The sequence below is a fragment of the Crocodylus siamensis genome, chromosome 2 (genome assembly GCF_052110815.1).
Source record: "Crocodylus siamensis isolate JL-2025a chromosome 2, ASM5211081v1, whole genome shotgun sequence".
Taxonomy (NCBI): domain Eukaryota; kingdom Metazoa; phylum Chordata; order Crocodylia; family Crocodylidae; genus Crocodylus; species Crocodylus siamensis.
Window position 1 is genome coordinate 37,681,515 of NC_143396.1, and position 26,826 is coordinate 37,708,340.

Genomic DNA, 26,826 nt, shown 5'->3' on the forward strand with positions numbered 1-26,826 from the left:
GTCTAGGTCCACCTGTATCTGTAGCCTATCTTCAAGTGTGACCACAATTCCCCATAACTTGGGTGTCACCCGTGAACTTGGCCAGTGAGCTCTTCACCCCCACATCCAAATCACTGATAAAGATGTTAAGAAGTACTGGACCAAGCACCAACTCCTGAGGGACACCACTGGCCACCAAAAGCAAATGCTCATTGTAGTGAGGTACTTTGTCAGACCTTGCTCCAGATTCTTGAAGTTTTTTCCTGTGATCATAAGGGCGATGTTGTCTACGTATATGTATTTTTGGATGTCGTGGGGGGGCAAGTCTGAGGTGTAAATATTGAAAAGCAAGGGTGCTAGGATGAATCCATGAGGCACGCTGTTCTTCAGAAGGTGCCTCATGGATGCATCTTTTCAAATACGAAGAGTGAAGTAACAGCTGAAGATGAGTTCTTGCAGAAAGTGGACTACATGTTTGTTGGGGATTTTGTGAAGGAGCTTCAGAGTGAGTCCTCATTGCCATACTGTGTCACAGGCTGCAGATATGTCTACAAAGACTGCTCTGCACTTCTGCCCTTTTTCAAAAGCTGCCTCAATGTCCACAGTGAGGCAAGAGACCTGGTCAGTAGTTGGGCGGCCCCAATGGCCTGTTGCTCTCGGAGCTGGAGATCAACGATGAGGTATAGGTGAGTTTAAATCCCACTGAGAGAAGACTGGTCTGAAGCTACCTGGGTCTTCTAGTGGTTTATTTGGTTTAAGGATGGCAACACCTTTGGCATGCAGTCAGATTTTGTGGGGTTTAAGGCTGTTCAGGCAATGGGAGAAAAAGCATTGGAGCCAGGAGAGAATGGGGTCACTGAGGTGGGTGAACACCTCCATCTGGAAGTCGTCTTGGCCTGGAGACTTTCCACCCTTGAAGGTGCTGGCAGCCTCCATCTTCTCTTTGAATTCAAAGCTGATGCAGAGAATTGAGTCTACTGGGGGAGAGTTCCAGGCCTCTTTCAATCCAGGCCTCTTTCAATTTTGCATTCACCACGCGGGAGAAGCTTGTCTGATTTTGAGAATTTTCTATTGTTGACAAAACATCTGATGATGTCGTTGGCCTTTACTGGAGTTTTTGGGGATTGTCTGGCATTGCCATTTAAGCAGTTTGACAAACCATTAAGGCTGTTAAACAATATAGAGACCCAGGACAAACCCCTAGGCAACCCCACTTGATACCTCCTCACAACTAGAGATTAGGCCACCGAGTACAATGAGCTAACCAAGTACTGTATGTATCCACCTTATCGCATTTGCTATAGTCCAGGGAAATCAGCAGCCCCCAGCACGCGTGCCAGAGCATGGCATGTGAGGCTGTTTTCCTCCCAGCCTGGACTTCGAGCAGCTGCCACCAGCCACAGAGCCTGCAGGTGGCAGAGAGGCTGCAAGCAGCCTGGGTTCTATGGCAGGCAGCAGCTGCCCAGAACCCAGACCAGCTGCATCCAGGACACTGCAAACAGCTGCGCAGGCCTCCACAACCCTGGCACTGGCTCCAAAGCTGTGGTGGCTACACACACACCTTGTGATGCACAGCAGGGAAGAGGCCAGTGCAGCCCAACCCTCAGCACACCTGCACCATGTGCCCAGATGCAGGCATGCAGCTGACAACAGCAATAAGGATCAAGCCCCTCAGCTTCCCTGCCTCTGGCATACCAAGTCAATGCATGGCTGGAGGCTGGGGTGTTTTTAGCACTCGGGGCAAAAACGCTGCCAACCTGATCTAGTCGGTAGTCTTCCTTAGCTCGTTAATGTGGATGTCATGGGAGACTGTCAAAAAATTGCTAAAGTCCATGTACATCATACCCAATGCTCTCCCCACAATCCACACAGCCTGACCTCTGTACGGAGATCCTCAGATTACGGAGCAAATCCTCAGAGAATCTATTGTGAAGCTCCTAGAGGAGAACAAGGCAATCGGGAACATACAGCATACATTTACCAAGAGCTAGGTCGTACATGACTAACCCAGTTTCCTTCTATAAGCTGGTAAGTTAACAGGCTGTGCCCTAGATTCTCCCTCATTTTCCTAAAGATGGGCACTATGTGTGTCCAATCCTCTATATGTTTTCCAGTCATCCAGGAATTCACCCAACCTCCGTGAGTTCTCAAAGAGGATACCTGATGTTTCTAAATTTATTTCAGCCAGTTCCCTCAGTAATCGAGGGTGCATTCCATCTGGCCCTATCCAGATAAAAGTATCTAGCTTCTCCAAGCTAGACAACCCTGTGCTTCTACTACTCTAGGCTGTTAGTCTTCTTCCCTATACTTGCTGCCATCTGGACTCATCTGGTAGCTGCATCCTATTTCTGAAGGCCAAAGTACAAGGTATTAAATACTTTGGCCTTTCCTGCATCATCCATAATTAGAGTGCCTTCTGTACTCCTTAAAAAACCTGTGGTTTCTTTGGTCTCTCTTTTTACATACAGGCAGAATCCCTTATTACCTTATGTTCCTTACCAGCTGCATCTCAAACTGTGCCTTGACCTTCCTAATTTTCTCCCGCAATGCCCATATATGATGATCTTATATTCTTGTGTAGCAATAGGACCAGGTTCCCACTTTTTATAAGACTCCTTTCTGACTTTCAGCTCCTTAAAGAGACTGCCATCTAGTCAGGCTGGCCTCCTGTTGCACTTCCCATTCTATTGTCACATTGGGATAGCCTGATCCTGCGCCTTTAAAAACAGCCTTAAAATACAGCCTGCTCTCCTGGACTTCTCCTGGGATGCTGCTCACCAGTTCCCCAAGTCTGCTTTTCTGAAGTCCAGTGCCTTTATCCTACTGCTCTCCTTGCTTCCTTCCCTTAAGATCTTGAACTCTTACCACTTCATGGTCAGTGTCACCAAAATTATCTTCCACTTTCACATTCTCTCTAAATTACAGAAATAAAACCTTGAAGGTTCAATTTAGTCTCCACTTTTTCTGCTTGTTTTTACCTCAGAAACACTAAAGTTACTCTTTTGCGATGCTGAAGAGCTCAAAAAAATATGCAGTATTTCTTCTCAGTTTGAATGCATTACTCAGACAAATGTACTGATGCTTAAACAAGAATCTTTTTTATCCAAAACAATGTCAGTGAAGTTAAAAAAGTATTACAAAGACCCCTCAGAAAACTTCACTAGAAATACCTACCAGTTCACTAGCTCTCCGCCCAGTCTCTTTCAGATTCTATTAAATCGGGGGGAGGGACCCAAAAAATGTGGAGAAAGTAATTTGTCTTACAACTTTCTCAACTGCCTCAGAAAGCTCTTTTCTTAGTTTCTAAAGTATGTTAGCTATATGGGGAGAACCAAAAGGGATCTGGTCACTTTAATCCAGTCTTAGAAAAGACCTAAGGAAAGGTTCTTTTAAGCAGCGCAACCTACTCCAATGTATTGATTCAAAATCTGGATGGATCTCTCATCAGACTGCAGGACACCCCATTTAAAAAAAACAAACACACCAAGATATGAAGATAATGCCTCAGACATTGTGACCTTTTTAGAATACCTCTCCCCTTTGCATGGAATTCTCCTCAAATCCTGAATGTTCGCATACTTGTCAATATGCTGGAAAATCTTTGCTTTTTCTCAAGTCAGAAATATCAGTAAATTATCCCTTGAACTGCAATATTCACTCCCACTAATCTAGAACCAGAATCCCACAAGTGATAAGCAAGCTGGCGTACGCAATTGATGTCTTAACCTCTGAATGGAAGAAATAAGATACCAGAAGCCAGTTTAGCAAGTTAGTTTCTTTTAATCTTCTAGGTAACGGTACAACTGTGATATACAAGGCTTTAGAGAAAGGTTTTTGATTTGGTCTCCTACAACATACTTCCAAGCAAGCTGAAGAAGTATGGATTGGATGAATGGTCTGTAAAGTGGATAGAAAGCTGGCTGGATCATCATGCTCAGAGGGCAGTAATGAATGGCTTGATGTCTAGTTGGCAGCTAGTATGAAATGCCCTAAGGGTCAGTTCTGGGACCAGTCTTGTTCAATATCTTCAGCAACGACCTGGAAGATGGGATGGAGTGCACCCTCACAAGTTTATGGATGACACCAAGCTGGGGGGGGTAGATATGCTGGAAGGTATGGCTAGGATTCAGAGTGACCTCAATAACTTGGAGGATTGGACCAAAAGAAAATCTCATGAGGTTCAACAAAGGCAAGTGCAATGTCCTGCACTTAGGATGGAACAATCCCATGCACCGGTACAGGTTGGGGACTGACTGACTAAGCAGAAAAAGGACCTGGGGGTTACCGTCAACAATGAGCCGAATATGAAACAATAATGTGCCCTTGTTGAAAAGAAGGCTAACAGCACAATGGGCTACCTTAGTAGGAGCGCTGCCAGGTGATTGAAGGAAGTGATTATTCCCCTTTATTAAACATTGGTGAGGCTAGCAATGATGATGCGTCAGTAACAATTGGTAATGAGAAACTAGAAAAAGTAACACACTTTAAAATACTTTGGATCAACCATCACAGAAGATGCTTCACCAGAAAAAGTAAAAACAAGAATAGATTCATAGATGCTAGGGTCGGAAGGGACCTCAATAGATCGAGTCCGACCCCCTACATAAGCAGGAAAGAGTGCTGGGCCTACATTACCCCAGCTAGATACACATCTAGCCTTCGCTTGAAGACCCCCAGGGTAGGGGAGAGCACCACCTCCCTTGGGAGCCCGTTCCAGATCTTGGCCACTCGAACTATGAAGAAGTTCCTCCTAATATCCAATCTAAATCTGCTCTCTTCTAGCTTGTGGCCATTATTTCTTGTAACCCCCGGGGGGGCCTTGGTGAATAAATACTCACCAATTCCCTTCTGTGCCCCCCTGACGAACTTATAGGCAGCCACCAGGTCGCCTCTCAACCTTCTCTTGCGGAGGCTGAAAAGGTCCAGATTCTCTAGTCTCTCCTCGTAGGGCTTGGCCTGCAGGCCCTTAACCATACGAGTGGCCCTTCTCTGGACCCTCTCCAGATTATCCGCATCCTTCGTGAAGTGCAGCGCCCAGAATTGCACGCAGTACTCCAGCTGCGGTCTGACCAGCGCCCGATAGAGGGGAAGTATCACCTTCTTGGACCTATTTGTCATGCATCTGCTGATGCACGATAAAGTGCCATTGGCTTTTCTGATGGTTTCGTCACACTGCCGACTCATGTTCATCTTGGAGTCCACTAGGACTCCAAGATCCCTTTCTACTTCCGTGCTACCCAGCAGGTCATTTCCTAGGCTGTAGGTGTGCTGGACATTTTTCCTCCCTAGATGCAGCACTTTGCATTTCTCCTTGTTGAACTGCATTCTGTTGTTTTCTGCCCACTTGTCTAACCTGTCCAGGTCTGCTTGCAGCTGCTCCCTCCCCTCCGGCGTGTCCACTTCGCCCCATAGCTTAGTGTCATCTGCAAACCTGGACAGAGTACATTTCACTCCCTCATCCAAGTCGCTGATGAAGACATTAAAGAGTATCGGTCCAAGGACCGAGCCCTGCGGGACCCCACTGCCCACACCCCTCCAGGTCGAAACTGACCCATCCACCACGACTCTCTGGGTGCGACCCTCCAGCCAATTCTCCACCCACTGGACTGTGCAGTCATCCAAGTCACAGCCCCTTAACTTGTTCACCAGTATGGGGTGGGATACCGTATCAAAGGCCTTCCTGAAGTCCAAGTATACAACATCCACCCCTCCTCCTGCGTCGAGGCGTTTTGTAACCTGGTCATAAAAAGAGACTAGACTGGTCAGGCACGATCTGCCTGCCACGAACCCATGCTGGTTTCCCCTCAGCATAACTTGCCCTGCCGGGCTCTCACAAATGTGAGCCTTGATAATTTTTTCAAAGACTTTGCCAAGGATGGAGGTGAGACTAACTGGCCTATAGTCAATGGACAACTAGCAAGGCTGAAGAAAGTCTAGGTTAACAGCAAGATCACAATGAAAATGAAACTCCATAATCTACTACATGCTGCTATCATTTCAACAACTCTTTGGCTGCGAGACCTGCGCATTCACTATGGCACTAGGAAAAGCTAATCGAGACGCATACCCAACACTGTACATAGAACAATGAATCTGTAAAAGATCAAAATCAGACACGTAACCAAATTTGAACCCTTGCTAGAAAATCATAAGAAAGATGCAGTGGTTTGAACAAGCAAGATGGCCCAGGCACCCTTACCAATACCATCCTGAAGGGTACTGTGGATGGACGAAGAAAAGGAAGACCTAGGACAAGATGGACCACCAACATCAAAGACTGGATGAGAATAAAAATGACTGACTATACAAGGATTGCAAAAAAAACAGGAAGAACGGAGGAAGGTTATTGCTACATCACAAGATGCCCCAATGGTCAGCATGGCCTTGGGACTGACTTGACTTGAGGCCACATCTGGAATACTGTGTTCAGTTTTGTGGGCCCCCACTACAGAAAGGATGTAGATAACTGGACAGAGTCCAGTGGGAGGCAATGATAATTAGGGGATTAGGGAACATGACTTCTGAGGAAAGGTTAAGCGAACTGGGCTTGCTTAACCTAGAGAAGAGAAAACTGAATGAGGATTTACTAACAGCCTTCAAATACTTGAAGGGTGGTTACTAAGAGGTAGACTGTTCTCAATAGCAGGAAATGACAAAACAAGGAGCAATGGTCTCACATTGCAGCAAGGGAAGCTCAGGTTAGATATTAGGAAAAACTCTCTCATGAGGAGAAAAGTAAAGCTCTGGAACAGGCTACCCAGAGAGGTTGTAAAATCTCCATCTTCAGAGGTTTTTATGACCCAGATAGACAAAGCCTTGGCTAGGATGATATAACTGGGGACACAGTGTAGCTCTGAGTAGGAGGCTGGACTAGATGACCTCCTGAGGTCCCTTCCAACCCTAATTTTCTATGATTCTACCAACAAAACTCTATGATTAGAAAAAGCTATCCAAGCAGAGCCTGCTCCAAAAGAGGCGAGGAGAGGAAAAAGAAAAATCAAACTGCTATGTGGCACTTGAAAGTCCATCCTTCAAAAGGCAACCATGCAGCAAGAGCAAGACAAATAAGCAGCTGGGCTTGAGGATCAGAGTAGAGCCACCAACCAGCATGTAGGTAAGAAGAGCCAAGCAAGCTACAAGCCATGTCACAGCCAGGCCTGACCCTTCCTTAGTACCCAATATAAACTTAAACTCACCAGACAAGCAAATACAACACACATATGGAACACACTTCCTGGTTAAATGATGTCCCCTCTACTGAACACCAGAATTCTGAATATATCCATCCTTATTTAAAAACAGCTTTGCTTCACTCCGTTCTTTCAATTCCATAAAAGAGCACTTATACCCATTTTCTTGACTGGCATAAAAAAGGTGTTGGAAAATCATTTTGGTTTAACTCCAAGGGGGGGGGGACACCAGTAAATTCCTCATATATGGCAAATTATTATGCATCTTCTGTCCTAATTCACTGCCTAAAGATCTAGACAGAAAGCACTCTCATAACAGCTACAAATTACCATGCATGATTTTAAGACTAACTGCAAGGGAACAGGGACAAGAAACTGAAGCATAAATAAACCCCTTCTTAATGTATACAAGCCTTTGAATATAAGCACATAACAAAGAATACAAAATATACCTCTTGTCCAGTAAGAAATAATAGAAGATCTCCTTCCTCCTCTTCACACATATGAATTTGGATCACTGTTCGAATTGCAGCCTCCAGGTAATCCCTCTCTGGCTCTGGAGTATAAAAGATCTCCACAGGATGTGTACGACCAGGGATAGTTAGGAGAGGACAATTATCAAAATAAATTTGAAATTTGCCAGCATCTAGAGTAGCACTCATAACAATGACCTGCAAGTTAGGGACAAAATACCATTACTTCACGGCTGACATCAAGAATTACATACAAAGTTAGAGAGATAATAGCTAATAAACTCAGAACTTGCAATTGTGTGATTTAATGATGAACTTAAAAACTTTACTCCAAGTTTTCTTGACTTACTGATTCTATGAATCCTTTAGCATTTGTAGAAAATGTTCATTTGCCCTGATGCACTGCATATAAACAAACTTTTTACATTTACACAGGTTTATTTTCTACTAAAGATAAGCCATCTACACATCAGAAAGCAAATCTAATCCTTACCAACATAGATCTTGCTAACAATAAGCCTGGTGAAGTCCTTAGGCTGGAAAGAAATATAGAGAAACTAGAATATGCTGTGGAGAGGCCAATTTATAACTGTAACTGACCTTCAAGTCGGATCTTTGCCTTACAACCTCTTTCAGAACTCCCATCAAAATATCAGTAGCCAGCGTTCTTTCATGAGCCTCATCAAGTATTATAACACCATAGCGCTCCAGCAAAGGGTCATTCATAGCTTCACGAAGTAACATACCATCAGTCATATACCTGAACATCAAAAGAAGAAAACCCCCAAAGTGAATTCCAAGATGGTACTTGAGTATTTTTGTATACTTCCATACCAAAAGAGTTACCTTCTATAGAGTCACTATAATCTTTCTTTTATCGCTCCTTCTGGGCATTTGACTTGAATGGTGCTGAACAAAGGGATGGATGACCAAAAAGTAAGAGATGCATAGAGGCTTGCAGGTGAGCAAGTTTTGCTCAAGTAAAGTAGGTACAAAGCCAATACTAAGAAAGTTTAGGCAACTATTCTGATGAGAATTTTTTTTTTTAAATGAGAATAATTTTTTAACAAACTAAGTCAGGTTGTCAAACTCACCATGCACCCTGGATTGGATCCAAATCAAAACACTCCTTTCAGGCCAGATTTAGCCTGGGGCACTGCGCGGTTCCAGCCCCTGAACACACCACCACCACCAAAGCAGCAGTAGCTCTGGTTCCAATGCAGGCCACGCAGTGAAAGCAGCTCCAGCTCCCATGCCAGAGCTGTCACAAGCCCCATGCTGCAGTGGCAGCTTTAGCTCCAAGATGGGGCACGTGGCGACAGTGGTGATCTCATCATGTGGTGGCTACTTTTGTTTCCAACACTGCCAGCCTGCATCCTCAACTACACACTATGGGGATGCAGGCTGGCAGTGTTGGAAACAAAGGTAGCCACACCCTTAGTGTGTCAGGGTGCACAATGAAAACAAGAGGGGCATAGAAAAGGTAGGCTATGTACAGTGCCAGCTAGAAGTATCCTAAAACTGCACAGGTCTAGCTGAATGAACAGTGATTTTTGAGATACTGAGATGCAGCGCTATCGAACTGTCAGTGCACTAAAAAGTACACAGAAATAAGGGCTGCATACATGCATTCAATTCATTAAGGATAACTCCCCCAAGTTTGTTTTCTTGAGAGAAAAAAATGACCTGTTCAGAAGTTCAGACAGAAACAAAGAGCCTGCAGTGTGGATGCTGGAAAGCCAGGGGCCCTAGAGGACACAGACCAGCAGAGAACTGCAGGGGTTTGGGGTTTGTTTTTTTTCCCCACCAAGTGAATGTAGGCAAGGAGAGGCTGAGGCTGGGCAAGGGAGTATGCCTGTGTGTTACTGAACACCCAAGCACTGCAGTGTGATTCAGGCAGGGAACAAGCAAAGGGTAAAACACGCTCCCTAACTGCTTCCACACCGGTCTTTCCTAGCCTGAAGCCCTCAGGGGGCATGTTCTGCTCCCAGGCTGGCTGACAGCATCCAGGAATGTCTCCAAGCTAAAAGGGAGGTGTACACCCAGTGGAAAAGAGAGAACATCACCAGGGATGACTATACTGCAGTTGCTCGGGAAAGTAGGGGGGCAGTCAGGAAGGCCAAGGCAGAGATGGAACTGGGACTAGCTTCCCGGATTAAGGACAATAAGTAGTCCTTCTTTAAATACATAGGGGGTAAAAAGAAGGTTCCGGGTAATGTGGGGCCCCTGCAGGACATGTTAGGAAATTTGGTCGTCACACCAGACGATAAAGCCAACATATTTAACAATTTCTTTGCCTCCATCTTCCTAAGCAGGGACCAGAACCGCCACCCCCTCACTGGGTCCCCTTCAGGCCCCAGGGGAGGCACACCTAGGCCAAGGGTTAGTGAGGAACTAGTTAGGGAGCTTCTGGAGGGACTGGATGTATTCAAGTCAACCGGTCCGGACAATCTCCACCCTAGAGTACTAAAGGAATTGGCTGAGGTCATTGCAGGATCCGTGGCACGGCTTTACGAGCACTCGTGATGCTCTGGCGTGGTGCCAGGACTGGAAAAGGGCCAACGTGGTTCCCATCTTCAAAAAGGGGAAGAAGGACCCGGGAAACTATACGCTAGTTAGTCTTACTTTGATCCTAGGCAAGCTGTTCGAGAAAATTATTCTGGCACACATCCATAAGGGGCCAGCAGGGGATTTCATGCTTAGGGGCAACCAACACGGGTTCATCAGTGGCAGGTCCTGTCAGACCAACCTGGTGGCCTTCTATGATCACATCACCAAATCATTAGATGCAGGGGTAGCAGTGGACATAGTCTTCCTGGACTTTCGGAAGGCCTTCAACACTGTCTCTCACCCCGGTCTCATTAAGAAACTGGGGGACTGTGGTGTTGACACCCACACAGTCAATTGGGTCGCCAACTGGCTGGAGGGCCACACCCAGAGAGTGGTGGTGGATGGGTCATTTTCAGCCCGGAGGGATGTGGGCAGTGGGGTTCCGCAGGGCTCGGTCCTTGGGCCCACGCTGTTCAACATCTTCGTCAGCAACTTGGACGAGGGGATAAAAAGCACCCTGTTCAAATTTGCTGATGACACTAAGATGTGGGGGGATGTGGGCACTTTAGAAGGGAGCAACAGGCTACAGTCGGACCTAGACAGGTTACAGGGGTGGGCAGATGAGAATAGGATGGCATTCAACACTGACAAGTACAAAGTGATGCACCTGGGGAGGAACAACCAGCACCATACCTACAGGTTGGGGAACTCCCTTCTTGTCAGTGCAGAGGCAGAAAAGGACCTTGGAGTCATTGACTCCAAGATAAACATGAGTCGACAGTGTGGGGAAGCAGTCAGGAAGGCCAACCGTACCTTGTCATGCATCCCCAGATGCATCTCAAGCAGGTCCAAGGAGGTGATCCTCCCCCTCTATGTGGCACTGGTCAGGCCGCAGTTGGAGTACTGCGTCCAGTTCTGGGCGCCACACTTCAAGAGGGATGTGGACAGCATGGAGAGGGTCCAGAGGCAGGCCACTTGTATGAACAGGCGGCAGCAGGGCAGGCCTGATGAGGAGAGGTTACGGGACTTTAACCTGTTCAGCCTCCACAAGAGAAGGCTATGGGGGGGTGATCTAGTGGCCTGTTATAAACTAGTTGGGGGGGGGGCTTCAGCAGGCACTGGGGAAGTCCCTGTTCCCCTGAGCACTGCCAGGAGTGACCAGGAATAACGGTCACAAACTGGTAGAGGGTAGATTTAGGCTAGATATCAAGAGACACTACTTTACGGTCAGGGTGGCTAGGGTCTGGAACCAACTTCCAAGAGAAGTGGTGCTGACCCCTACCCTGGGGGTCTTTAAGAGGAGGCTACATGAACACCTTGCTGAGGTCATTTGACCCCAGTAATATTTCCTGCCATGGCAGGGGGTCGGACTAAATGATCTATGCAGGTCCCTTCCGACCTGAGAAACTATGAAATGCTTTCTCCCCTTGTGGGATGGGGCAGGAGGAAAAGCAAAGCACAAGGGGTTAACCAGAGACCCAAAAATAGGTTGCTTTCACTTTACAATGAATTGTTACAATACTTACTTCAGAATAGTTTTTGCACTACTGCAGTCTTCAAATCGAATAGAGTAACCAACCTCCTGGCCCAACATAACATCCATTTCATCAGCAACTCGTTGTGCCACACTCATTGCAGCTACTCTCCTAGGCTGGGTACACGCGACACCTCTCTTCGGTCCAGGTAGTGACCTCATGTATTCAACACACCATTGAGGGATCTGTCAAGAACAAATTTATAGCTTAAGTACACCTTATATGCCCACTCAGATACAAATGATATGGAATAAGTTGCATCAAAAAGGTAGTTAATAAAAATGCTATTTTACAGTCACAATCATATTTCTGATGCTTATTCCCTCAATTAGGCACAAGAGATAAAATACTTTAAGTCATCTGATTGGTGGTAAAGAAGAAAGCAAAAGTTTATGCTTTCCAAATCTTTTAAACCTAAATCAAATACTAACAATCAAGTTGTACACATGGGTTATGTTAATTCAGAATTTACATAGAGGTTTTCATAAGATTTGCTATTTTTCTGATTATTAAACCACCTGGTACAGTCAATGAGGAAATGTATTGGTTGACAGTACATTAAACAATTGTCAGATAAAGCTTCCTAAACAGCTCTGTAATAAAGTCAGTATCAGCACATTGTTCCACTGACATCCAAAATAAAAGTAAATGCCTGTATAAAATTTCATATAAGACATAACATATTCCACTTTAGGACATAAGTTTTGAACCAAATGTGTTTTGAAGTGTGCTTAAAAAAATACTTACTCACATGGGTAATTTCTTGAAAAGAAATGCTGAAAGAAATATGTCTGGCTGAAAAAAATATCATCGTGATAAGTAAAATTTACAAAAGGAGTTAGGAACCTTTGCTTGGTTACTTTTCCTTGAGGGCTAGGAAAGAAAAAATTAGCTTTCCCTCATCCCCATATGAATGTATTACTACTAGAATTAGTGTGTTTGCCAGATGAGCCACTTTGTGTTACCACAACCTAAAAGTTGCTTCCACAGATATACAACACTGAGTTCAAGAACACCACACACTTTATTCATAAAAACACAAGAAAATAATTTAACAAATCAGAAGTGATAACCATGATTCACAACCAGAATGCTATGGCACACAAGGCTGCCTTGAGATCCTTTCAAGGGTACCATGCAATATTATTAGGTGTGCCAACACAATTCACAAGATTAGTCCAGAGATTTCATATAGGAATCCATAACTTTCTGGCCTGCTGTGGTCTTTTGAAGTTCTTTGCAACAGAAGAATCTCTCTATTTTCTGTAGTCAAAGGGCTGAAAACTAAGAGTTGGCATTTTTCAAGGGATTCCTTGATTCTGAAAAGGTTGAGAACCACCAAGTCAGAGGGCAGGATAATCTTAGATTACTCTTAATACAATGATGAGGTTCTGTAAAACATAAACACATCTCCATGAAAAAGCCCTTCATGTTAGAATTCAAATACGAAGCGTTTGGGGAGGGGGACACACACGACTAAAGGAGGCAGCTGCCGCAGCTTCTATACTCCAGCCCCAAGTCTAGGTCACAGCAAGTAAGAGTGGCAGCAGCTGCCTGCCTCCATCACCCTGCCTGGCCCCAACAGCCTCTGCTCCCTTTGCCTCCCATTCCACTGCCACTGTCAGGCATGGTTGCCACCCCATTCCCTCCCAGACCACACGGAAGCTCTGGCCCATGCCCAACCCTGCTGCTGCTGCAGCAGCAGCTCTGGCCCTGGGACGCTGCTGCATGGCCAGACAGGGTCCAGAGATTCCATGTATACCATGTCCCAGGAAGGAATGGAGTAGGAGCCAAACCTGACAGTAAGTAGCATAGGGGTGGGGCAGATGCTGTAGGAAGTAGTAGGCAGCACAGGTACCACTGGGAGATGGGGTGGGGGGGAAGCCGAGTATATCCTCCCCACACCCCAACCACCTGCCCCCATGCCACTGCTTTTCCCACTGAAACAGTAGAAGGGACAAGTTTAAGACGACACTCAGATAATTAGATTCTATAGGAGGAGGAGCTGGTGGCATCAGCAGCATGCATCTTGTCTGTCTCACAAGACAACAGAACTGGGCTGAGTAAGCCTGCTCACTGAACCTGAAAAAGCAAAGCTGAAGTGAGCTCTCCAAGGTGCAAAAGCCTAGGCAGTGTGTATGGAGACATGGAGTCGCCCACACAGCAGCCTCTCGGTCTTCCTGATGCCTTCCAAAGGCAGGTAGCAATACATTTGGAGCCAGCTTGGCAGCACAGGCTGCAAGAACAAAGGAGATCACCCATCTGTCCATCATTCAGGGCTTTACTCTTAGCCTAGCTGCCAACCAGGCTTAAAGAAACTAGAGTCTACCCTATTATGGATTAGACCTCAGTTCTACAACCTTTTGCTAGTATATCCTCTGCCGGGGTAAGACTAGTACCCCACTCTAAAGTGCTCTTCTATCCTAAGGCATTGGCACTCTAGAGATTGCCAAGTTATTTAACTCCAAATACAGCTGCAGGTAGTACTGTCTACTGTAAATTATGGTAGCAAGTAAACCTGACCTGATTTAATTCTATACCAGGAAAATTATAACAAATTTAGATTCTACCTAGGAGACGGTTATAATTGGGGTCGTCTTGGCTTCACTGTGTGCTGAAAAGAAAGCTGCTTTACAGTCACTAGTAAAGATGCAAATTTAAGAAGCTGAAAAAGCCTCTCCACATCAAGTACCATAAGACTTGACCTAACCTTAAAGACTGCAGACTTTTCAGCTACAGTACCAATAAATATATTATTAAATTTTAAAATATTTTTTCTGGTAACAGCAGAATCTACTACAATGGTGTGACACATAAAAGTAGACTGTGCTTTAAGCGTTTTACCCGATTTAGATTAAAAAGTCAAAGATCTTTCTATATCAAGATTACAAACAGCCTCACTGCAAAGGGCATACAAGCACAAAGTCAGACAACTGATTCACACCAAGATGAAACTCAGTCACCATCCATTGTAGGAATTTAGGGGAAAAAAAAAAATCTATAGCACTACCCACTCTTTGTAAAACTTAACATAAAGCTCACTCATTCCTTAACCAAAAATTAATGCCACCAAAAGCCTGCACTTTTTTTTTTTGAAAGCAAACTATTTCTTCAGTAGTAAATGGTACTTTCATTAGGTTTGTATTAATATCCCTTGTCCTAAAAGGCTTCTAATACACAGAGATTTCCAAATACCACCACCAGATCAACCTGGTGAAAACCAGTTGTAGAGACAGTGGTCTATCTTAGACCCATTTGTAATGGATCAAAAAAGCAAAATCTATAGTCTCAACCTTCCCAGCAGCCATGCTGAAAATAAAACAAATGTGAACACTTAATGTGAACAGCTACTATCCATGTAGCTCAGTCCATGCTTAGGAAGCTGAAAGATATTATGGAAGCATCTCATTTCGTTCCATAATTGAGAAGGAGCTGAGTTTTACATTTACAACAAATATTCAACTACTCTGTTATATAAGGATGTGGCATATCCTCCCAGTAATTAAAGTACTTATTCTGAATCAATACATTTTCTGAGAAAATACCACTAAATTGGTTAACTAATGATTTAAAGTTGTATTTTATAAGAAAGTCCTTATAAAAATTAGCACCCACAGCAGGTTTTTCTTCTTTGAAGTGAACTTAAAGGTAAAACTTTTAAGCTTTCCTTACAGCAAGAGTTTTCAGCCTTTCTGGATCAGTGTACCCCCGACAGCCGGATGTGGGGGCGGGGGCATGGGGAAGGGTGCAGCTGAATGCAAAGCAGTGGCAGCTGCTGCATGCAAGCTTCCCCCACCTCCTTTGTCCAGCGGGACACGCAGTACAGGATGAGCCCACCCCTTCATGCATACTCCCTAGGGCTTTAAGTACCCCCTCGGGGTACACGACAACCTGTGCCTCACAAATGGAGTAGGTTCCCACCTGTGTAATCCTACAGAAGCTGCAAGCTGATGCTGTCTGCTATACACTGTACCTGTACCGGTAGGAGCCAGTGGACCTCATGGCCACTGAGGCCTGCTGCAAAGGTCTGCCGGGGGGGTGGGGCACAGGGGAGCACCCTCCCCCTGCCCCCAACAACTGAAAGGACTGCCTGTCTTTATATAAAGAATATATAAAGTTTCTAAAACAAGGACATTCCAGACAAAGACTCCATACACTTTCAACTCTACCCTAAGTCACTACTATGTTAAGATGAAGTTGCACACTAATTCTTGGTTTGGGGGAATGACCCTGTAAATTCATAATTAGAATTAAAATAAGAAACCTACACATATTAAGTTATAAAATAGAGATTTACAAGGTGCCCCAACTATTTTATACAAACACATATTGGAAGAGGAAATTACTTAAAATCAGTTTAATCTAACTTGGAAAAATGCATGCTCAAATCCATTAATCATATGATTAACTCCATGATAACCCCAAACATTAGCTCTGCACTGTGTGTGCTTTCACTGTTTTCCCATAATCAAACACACTTCAATGCCCCAAAATTCTGTTTAACATGCTTAGTTTTGGTGCAACTGAAATACTCCTGAAATTGATTTTATCCTACAATTATTGACATGTATATATGAATCACCTTGAACTACATTTTTTAAACATTTTTGTCTCAATGTGGGACTAAGAACAAACGAGTATAAGCAGCCAGTGAATACATTTCATGTGGAAACTATAAGGTTTTTGGCCAAAGGAATACAATTCTAGAACAGTTTTCCAACAGGAGTGGGGGAATGAACCCAAACAGTTTTAAGATGAAGCCTAATTAATTTATGAAAAGGCTAGTATAAAGGTATAGCCAACTCACGGCTCATGTGCTACAAATGGCATGGGCAGAATCAGGCAGCATATACAAATTCAAATCATTCAGCACAATTATCCCAGATTTGTTTTTGAGAGAAAAACTGACCTGTACAGAAGTTCAAATGAGGAATAGAGACCCTACAATGCAGGTGCAGGGCAGCCAGGGGTCCCTGGAACATGCAGCCCAGGAGAGCATTTCCGGGGGTGGGGGTTTGTTTTGTTTTCTTAAGTGAATGTAGGCAGAGATAGGGAAGGTGGGGACATGTCTGTGGTGTGAAGAATCTTCCAGCCTTCTCCTCCCCCATGCTATGTTCCAGCCCAGCTGAGGCTGGGAAGGGAACATGCTTTCTTTAAGTTATCCAGCACCCAAGTGCTGCAGTGTAATTCATGCAGAGAACAAGCCAGGAGGAGAACATGCCCCTCCCCCCCAATCGGCTTCAGCGCTACCCTCAGGAGGCAAGTTCTGCTCCCTGCTTGGCTGAGACTGACACATGCTCTGCCACCCCCTGTGGGATGGGGAGGGAGAAGCAGCAGAGTACACTGGGTGGCTGTACGGAAGTTCTGTCTCCTGAGACTCTCCAGGAAGCCACTTCACTTGTGCTGTTCCTGAGTTACTCTTCTCCCCAAGTGGCCACTTCTTTTTTGGAAGAAAAATTACAAACTTCTGTAAATTCATAGTTTCTTCTAAGATATCAGGGACTCTTCAAATGTAATTTTATAACTAAATATATTTCTGCAATATCTATTAGAATTAGCCGCTATCTGTTTAAAACCATAAAGATAAGACGCACTTAAGTACCTATTTTTTTTGCCTATACAGGGGGATTTATTCAAGTAATGCAGTAAAGTACTTCTTGCCATAAATTCTTTGTGGAGAAAATATCCAGTAAGCTGTGTATATGATATGTTTGTACCTAAACTCAAAGTAGGAAATTTCTGCATTTTTAAATAAACCCTTCAGTCTACCACTCCCAATATCTTGCATGTTTTAGCAATCCTTTAATCCCTGGATGGATTATTTGGGTGCACACACACCAGAATCTCATCATCCAGGTAACTAGTGGCTTTAAAAGCCAAGTAAGGTTGGAAAGGACTTCACCTAGGCTGTCTAGTTCAACTTCCTGATAAACGCAGGATCACCGGCGACTAAACCGGAGGTTCCCAACCCCCAGGCCGCAGCCCAGAACCAGGCCACAAGGGTTGGCTGCCCATCTAGAACTCCAGACATGACTGGCATACTGCAAAGCAGCAGCCAACACGTTTCTATGCACTTCTGAACTGCAGTTTGCCAGTCCTCAGTTTGCCAGTCCACAGGCTAAAGAGGTTGGGAACTCCTGGACTAAACCACTAAACCTCCCTAATTCATAAGAACTATATTCCTAGCAAGGCACAAGCTAGGATGCACAAGAGCATCTCACTATCCTAGTAAGGAGTCAGCTGCCTACTGTGAAGTAGTAAAAGTGGGAATAGCCAAGAGTTAAACAGAAAATGGTTTTTTTGGTCTTACATGGAAGATCTGAACTCAATTTCTTAGACATGCATGATGACCCAGGGATAGGAGCCAAACACCAAGTTTGGTCTCTGGCTCCAGAATCAATGAGCCATGCAGCTTTGGATAAATTACACACACTGTAGAAGACTACATAATTGAAGAGCGAATCCTCTCACTAGCAAGTCCTGAGATTTAACATGGGATTTTTTTTCAGTACAAAGTAACAGTCAAATGTTACTGAAACACTAGCTTTTCTATAGAAGTTCTTATGAAGTTCAAGTTCATGTCATTCAGTTCTCTCATTCAGTGGCAGATACATGTTTCAAGTAATTATTTTCTTTTACTTTTGACACAGTTGCAACTGTAAGGTGCAAAATAGGGACTAACATTTTAAGTGTTTCTGTAAATGTTTCTCTTCATCAGGCAAGATAGCCACTCCTAAGACAGACTTCCAGATATTGGGGGGGGGGGGGGGGTTGAGAGATGAATCCAATTACTCTAATTTCAGTCATTAAGCAAGTCAGAAAGTTTCATTAAACAAGTCTTACTCAAGTCACTGAGACCTGTGACATGATTGTAGACAACAAATCTAAGACACTGAAATAAAAACTATTATTCTTAAACAAGTTGTCACATAATAATTAAAAAACAAAATTAAACCCTTCAGCAACAAGTCTTAAATTTTAAGAGCATCATATCAAATAAGCTAAAACTGACCTGCGTTGTTTTACCAGACCCAGTCTCTCCAACCAGTACAAAAGACTGGTGTCGAATCAGAATATCTGTGAATCTTTCCTTGTACTCCCAGACAGGGAGTTGAAGCCGTTTCTTCAGGATGTCATAGTATCGAGGCGTATGTGGTAGGTTTGTGAATGGATTAATACCCTGTGGAAGTACCGCTGGTTTTAAAGGTTGCATCCCCGATGCAGTAAGAACCATAGCATTAGATGGACGTAGATCTTTTTCCTTATCTCTTTCTCTGTCACGATCTCTATCTCTGTCACGATCCCTGTCACGGTCTTTAGAACGATCATCCCGATCCCGATCTTTCCTAAAGGATTTGCAGAACACAGCAAAAAAACAGAATGTTAGTATAAATACTCAAGAACAGGATACATTTCCTTCAGGTGCAAAAAGTATAAAAAAAAATCTTGATGGAAATTAGATTTTTAGGTTTTTTCCCTTAAAAAAGCACCATAATTTTTAACAATAGATTAAAAACCACTCTAATTAGGCTGATGGTTCACTGTGAGCTACATTATGCAGCTCATGGAAAGTAAATATTTTTAACAATCTTGCAAGCAGCTGCACATAAGGACATCACAAAAAGGGATAAACATAATTTTACTTGCTTGTGTCATTTCAAAAGCAGAACGTAATATCTGATGCAAATACAGTATTAGTTATACCAAAATGCTTATTGTTCTTCACAATAGCAAAATTCCTTTAAGTACAGACAAGATCAGAAGAATGGCCCCTTCCTAAATCAATTAACAAACATCAAGAACCAGAGTTACAGATGACAACTTTTTCTGTTCTTCCTCGTTTGTTACCACTGCAGAATCACTGTAGCTACACGGAGAAAGTGAAATGCTATTCTGCAAACGAACAAAATTCTAACAACTGCAGAATCCATTACTAGAGAGAACATACAGACTGGTAAGAACATTGCTTCATTCCCACATTCTAGCGTACATCTCTAACTTGAGCAGATCCCTTCACATATGCAATCAAGCAAATTTGATATGGAAGTCACCATGTCTCAAACATAAAAAAACCCCAGTCACAGAATTATATCAAAGGAGTGTTTCCCTCATCACTCCTTCCCCAAATTTGTATCTAAAGAAATGTAGGGCTGCATTTGAGAGGGACCTTAGGTCACTGACAGACATTCATTTAAAGATATGGTGGGATCAATTCCCAACCCAAACAATCACAGCTTCTGCCATGCTACATATTCATGACAGGAGGCACAATTTTGGGATCAAGAATGAGATTCCAATTGTGCCAAACTTGCCAGTATAGAGGGAATGCAGAATCGTGATCCTGGGCTCCCCCTTGAACCAGCAAGTTGAAAGCTAGGTGCCCAACAGTAAGCTACTTTTCAACTCAAGCTGGAGACTGCACTAGGATCTGGAACTGTCCCTAGTATGGTCCCCACAGGGCCAACAATCAGGTGACTGTCAGCTGCATCTTGAAATACTCATGTGGTCCCTGCCAAGCTGACAATCAACTGATTTTCAAGACTCCATGCCCACTAGCTCTGGCTTTCCTGCTGGGAGTGCTGGAGCCAAAGAACTTCCTCTGCTGTGGATGTTAAAACCTGCATCCACAGGATGCTGGGATCAGGGAGAGGCTTCTTGATTCCAGGGTGCTAGGCCTCTGGCATCAAGTAGCAGTAGCCCAATCCCAACGTCCAGGTTCTCTCCATCCATGCACCACAAAAAAAAAAAAAAAAATCCAAAAAAAAAAAAAACCCAACAAAAACCGCCCCCCAAAACCCCAAACAACTCCATACACAGTATTCACAGGTTCCAGCATGCCAGGACCCCAGGATCAAGAATCCTCCCCCAAGTCTAGTTCTGGTACCCCCAGAATTTTTCTGACATCCCCAATAAACACAGACCCTGAGTTCATGAAAAGGTTCTCTGATCCTGGGGTATCAAAGCATCAGGACCTTTAACATTTGAGCATGCAACCCAACTACACACATGATTTTTGAAGGCCTCAAGCAGACTGAGCTTAAGACTGGGGGGGGCACCCTGATGTCAAGCTCAAGGCATCTCCTCATCCACCCCTGGGGATTGGGGCAGGGTGGGGCATAGAGTCTGGGAACCAGTTCTGTCCCCAGCCCTACTGGGTAGGGACAGCTGTGTCTTAAACTGTGGGGCTGCTCCCATGCCAGATTCTGACACTCAGCTGAGAACTGGGATTTGTCATGGGGCACCCCAACCTACCACATGTTCAACTTAAGGTGCGATACAAACAAGCCACGAACATGTTTTACCAAATACATGGAAGAACTTTGTGGCTCAGTTGCACCACAGTCACACCATAAATTGACTTGAAAGTGTGAACAGGTTATTATTTAAGGTGCAATTAACAAGTTAATTACATTTTAAGTGCAATCTCTGCCGGGGCCTTAGGCACTTGAGATTCACTTATAACCAAGTGAATGAAAAACAAAACCCTGCCTTAACCATTTAGGCATGCAAGCAACCCAAAACAAGTGATAATTTTGGAAAAAACTAACCTACATACCTACAGTGAATATATTATGCCTCCCCAGAAGTGCCATCATCTTGACTGAGCTAAACATTTATCTGCATCCTCTCTAAGCTGGTTGAATATTTACAAATTAGGAGTCCCTGGACTGTAAGTCATGGACCCCAGCTCCCTAATTTTTGCTGCCCAGCACCAGACTCTCTCCAACCTGTCCACATCCTTTCTGTAGTGGGGGGACCAAAACTGGGCACAGTACTCCAGATGGGACATCACCAGTGCCAAGGAGGGGAATAATCACTTCCCTCAATCTGCTGGCAATACTCCTACTAATGCAGCCCAGTATGCTGTCAGCCCTCTTGGCCACAAGGGTACACTGCTGATTCATATCCAGCTTATTGTCCATTGCAACCCCCAGGTCCTTTTCTGCAGAGCTGTTGCTTAGCCATTTGGTTCCCAGCCTGTACCAGTATATGGGTTTCTTCTGTCTTAAGTGCAGGACTTCACACTTGCCTTGTTGACTCTCGTGAGATTTCTTTTGGACACATCTTCCAATTTCTCAGGGTCACACTGAATCCTAGCCGTACGCTCCAGCATATCTACTACTGCCCCAGCCTGGTGTCATCCTCCAACGATCCGCTGAGGGTTCACTCCAGCCCACCTTCCAGATCGTTAATGAAGATACTGAACAAAACTGGCCATAGGACCAATCCCTGGGACACTCCACTTGATCTCAGCTGCCAGCTAGACAATAAACCACTGATCACTACCTGCTGAGCCTGATAATCTAGCCAGTTTCCTATTTACCTTTAAGTCCATTCATCCAACCCGTACTTCTTTACCTCGTTTGCAAGAATGCCATGGGACACTGTATCAAAAGCCTTGCTCAAGTCAAGATACATCAGGTCCATTGCTTTCCCACATCCACAGAGGCAGTCATTTCATAAAAGGCAATCAGGTTGGTTAGGCATGACTTGCCCTTGGTGAATCCATGCTGTTTGTCGTATCCTCTCCGAGTCCAGGGTTCATACTCTGCTGCTCTCCTTTCTTTTTGTCAGGACCCTGAACGCAATCATTCTGTGGTCACTGCTGCCCAAACTGCCATACACTTCTACACCCCCCACTAGTTCTTCCCCGTTTGAAAGGAGCAGCTCAAGAAAAGCATATCCCCTAGCTGGTCTCTCCAACACTTGCACCTGGAAACTGTCTCCATCAACTTCCTAAATTGCCTGTGCACTGCTGTATTGCCCTTCCAGCAGATGTCAGGGTAACTGAAGTCCTCCATGAGTGCCAGGGCCCGTGATACAGATATTTCCACTAGTTGTCTGAAGAAGGCCTCATCTACCTCTACCTCATCCTCATGGTCTGGTAGTCTATAGCAGACACCCACCACAACATCATCCTCGATGCTCTTTTCTCTAAGCTTAACCCAGGAGAAAGCAGACCTCTTTAACCAATTCTTCACCTCTGTTTTCATGTCCAGGGACCGGGACTTCTCCACTGTGATGCAAGATGGACTCAAGGGGAATGCCTCCAGACCTCAGGTTTGGGAGGACCAGGTTAGAGAGCTTCTGGAAGGGCTGGACATGTTCAAATCAGCGGGTCCAGATGGTCTCCACCCCAGGGAGCTGAGGGAGCTAGCAGGGGTTATGGCAGGGCCCTTGGCACAGCTTTACGAGCACGCGTGGTGCTCAGGCCAGGTGCCAGATGATTGGAAGATAGCCAACATGGTCCCCATCTTTAAAAAAGGGAGGAGGCAGGACCCAGGCAACTATAGGCCCATCAGTCTTACCTCAATCCTAGGGAAACTCTTTGAGAAGATCATCATGGAGCACATCTGCGATGGGCCGGCCTCAGAGATGATGGTCAAGGGCAACCAGCACGGTTTCATTAGGGGCAGGTCATGTCAGAACCGGACTGCCTTTTATGATCAGGTCACAAAAGCATTGGATGCAGGTGTTGCCATGGATGTAGTCTTTCTGGACTTTAGCAAGGCCTTCGACACCGTCTCCCTCCCCATCCTCATTAAAAAATTGGGCGACTGTGGCATTGATGCCTACACAGTCAGATGGACTGCAGATTGGCTCAAGGGTCGTACTCAGAGGGTGGCGGTGGATGGGTCATATTCAACCCGGGGAGAAGTGGGCAGAGGAGTCCCCCAGGGCTGGGTCCTTGGGCCTGTGCTGTTCAATCTCTTTAGCAGCGATTTGGACGATGGAGTGAAAAGCACCCTGTTTAAATTCGCTGATGATACCAAAATCTGGGGTGAGGTGAGCACGCTAGTAGGGAGGGAAAGACTGCAGCAAGACTTGGATAGGTTGCAGGGATGGGCTAGCAAAAACAGGATGCGCTTCAATACTGACAAGTGCAGGGTGCATGCTGAAAGAGATGGGCGCACAGGTGGTTTTCTGTTCTATCCTGCCAGTGAGTGGACGAGGCAGACGGCATGAAATGTGCATCGTGGAGACCAACTGGCGGCTACAGAAATGGTGCTTCGAGAAAGGCTTTGGCTTCCTCAGCCACGACCGGCACATCACGACGAGAGACATGCTGGGATGGGATGGGCTCCACCTTTCCCCTAAAGGTGGGCGTATGTTCTCTTCTAGGTTGGCAGACCTCCTCCAGCGGGCTTTAAACTAGGCTCGTTGGGGGAAGGGGAAGATAAGGGCAGAGGAAACAACAGACTGCCAGACCAAACAGCACCCACAACTACAGCCCAGCCCAGCCCAGACCAACGAGAAGTGAATAAACAGGTAAGAGATAGGGGCCAGGGTAACACTGGGACTAGAGGGTCAGTACACACACCCACAGGAGGCCTCAAATGCCTCTACACAAATGCTCGTAGTATGGGCAACAAGCAGGAGGAACTCACCCTCCTGCTGGCTGACACTAGCCCGGACATAGTGGGGATTACGGAAACGTGGTGGGATGCAACGCATGATTGGGCAGTGATGTCAAGGGCTATAGGCTGTACAGGAGGGACAGGATAGGAAAGAGAGGTGGGGGCATGGCGCTCTATATTAAGGAGGAATACACACCCTCGTTAATTAGCAAGAAGTCAGGGGAGGGGCACTCTGAAGTGCTTTGGGTTAGAGTACAAGGCAGTCGAGGGGAAAGGGACTTAACGGTGGAAGAATCAAGAACACCACCTGTGCTCCCATCCCCTTCACCCTTGCACTCAGAGCCCTACAGTCAGTCACTCTCAGTCTGCTCAAGGTCACCCCTGGCAGTATCACTGGTACCCACATGGATGACCAGCATGGGGGGCAGAAGAGTATCAGTAATCCTTCCATGACACCTGACTCCAGACAAGCAGCAGGCAAGTAAACTGAAAGAAGCCAAATGAATTTGGCCTCAAGTTTACATTTCAAAGAATTAATTTCTTCCTTTACCACATTTAAGAAGAGCCTAGAATAAGAGGCGTTCCACTAATTTATAGAAGACAGTTTTGCACACCACACCTAACCTTGAATAATGCTAGCAATTTGTGATTTTACAATTGCTTCTGTTTTGTTTAGGTGTTTCTTTTTTCCATTAACTTGAGAGACTCATACAAACAAAAATGGGATGTTGTACAGGGAAAACAGTTTCATAGTTTCTAGGGTCGGAAGGGACCCGAGTAGAACATCTAGTCCAACCCCCTGCCAAGAAGGAAAGAGTATTGGGGTCAAACGACACCAGCAAGGTGTACATCTAACAGACTATAAACAAAGTGCTATCAAACAAACTGAAAAACTTTTTTCATCTTAGGTGTTACTTATAACACCAATATATGAATATGACAATATGTAATGGTATCCCTCCAACTAAAACCTTCCCTGACATGTCTGCAACCAGTTGACTGTTAGTAGTAATAGTTCCCTGAAACAGATAAGAAACTAACTAAATAAGTAAAGATTCTAGTTCTGCAGAAAGTTACTGGTTAACTTCATCCACTGTACGCATTCATACTTAAAAAAATAAAGAGTCAATGGGCCTCTGTACACATGCTCAGTGTAATGCAGTTAAAATCTGTATGGACTGCCACCTGCCCACCCCTAAGTAAGTTTCCACTGTTCAAACTGAAAGACTAAGGAGGAAGAAAAGAAAAAGAATCAGAAAAGATAGTTATTGAAGAATTCTAAAACACTCATAACATCACATGTAATACTGGAAAATAAATCAATTAAGACATTTAGGTTAAAAATTAAGATAAGGTTATGGCTCAAGTTTTCTGAAGCAAACTAGTGCAGGTGACATCTCAGGGTTGTTCACCTAGCAGTCCATGGGGTTTGAACTGCAGTGCCTAACTGCCACTCTCTCCATCACTCCACAGAGTCACCAGACTCCCTCCATGTCTCTTTTTGCTGACTGTCCCTAGTTTGGGGGCTCACATGGGCACATAGTGCAGCAGTGTGTGTGGGCAGGGGAGAAGTTGAAAAGCCCTGTATTATATTTAGGGACCTACTGAAATCAAGGAGGCAGGTGGGTGATTTCACTGGTTCATCATGGCACCCGCTGTTATTCTTGTGGGTTTTCGCTGCAAGGCCCACCTACACCGCTATTTGGCTGAGGGGCCCCAGTGGCGGTTCTGCCCCTCACAGCTGACTAGCTGACAGGGCTGCCATTCAGGTGCCCCCCCCCACCAATTGTCCAAAATTGCATGACAGGCAATTTCACCAAAAACAACACGCAATACCGTTTTTTTGCAGAAACTGCCTCAAGCCAGCTTCTATGAAAAATGCAAAATTGCAATTTGAGTAGGTACCTTAATTATATTAATGACTCAAACCTGCAGAGGACTAACATAAGCAGGTAAAATAAATAAGACTCTGAGAACAGTAAGTTGTATAATTAAACAACATGAACATGGTTAGTGTACCCTGCTGTATAACAAAAAAGGAAAGGAAAAAAAAAGTCTTTACCCTATGGTTGGTATATTTAAAAAAAACCCATACATTTACAAATAGTGATTTTATAAACCACTAAGAATCCACCTGTCCTTAGAAAATAAAGAAAGTGGACACAGGAAAAGTTGATTAAAATTGATTATTCAAATTGTGGCTTTCCACTTAGTGTTTTAAATCAGTGACTTAAAAGAATCCATACCCCTAAAAACAAAGGACCTGATTTTCAAAGTTGCAAAGCACTGCTATTAACTTCAGCTAGAGCTGAGGAAGTTCTGCACTATTCAAAACAAGGCTCAAGCTATCTAAAAGCTGAGAAGCCAGAAGTTAAGGTACTTCTGAAAATACATCCCTAGGAAACAGTCAGCTGTAGTACAATGTACGGTGAAGGATATTCCTGTTCCAGTAAGAAATCTAACTTGGAAAACTTGGCTGAAGAAATTAAAGTCTCTCATACAAATTTAAAACCAAAACCTTATTTCTTCTAATAACTGATTAGTTTACTGCTAATACAAATCAAATTGCCTTGTTCTGTTGTTAGGATTTACTTTTGTTTGTTGCTATGACTGTTAAACTAACATTTGTAGAAAGCAAGCATTAGTGGCTTTTTTACCCATAAACAAGAGAACTCCCTCAACTTCAAGACACACAAATCATTCATAATAATCTCATCTGAAGGGCCTAAAGGCCTGACAA

The 26,826-nt window shown here is 44.5% G+C and overlaps 1 protein-coding gene across 1 annotated transcript in view; it reads right to left on the minus strand.

The window, feature by feature from the left end:
* DHX15 (DEAH-box helicase 15) overlaps window positions 1–26,826 on the minus strand; it is a 100,528-nt gene that overhangs the window by 67,394 nt on the left and 6,308 nt on the right. Inside the window, exons 2-5 of the mRNA XM_090035710.1 lie at window positions 18,740–19,073; window positions 11,719–11,912; window positions 8,243–8,402; window positions 7,622–7,840 (exon numbers count right to left, since the gene is read on the minus strand). Of these exons, the coding sequence (XP_089891836.1) occupies window positions 7,622–7,840; window positions 8,243–8,402; window positions 11,719–11,912; window positions 18,740–19,073 (907 nt within the window). The remainder of the gene's footprint in view (window positions 1–7,621; window positions 7,841–8,242; window positions 8,403–11,718; window positions 11,913–18,739; window positions 19,074–26,826) is intronic.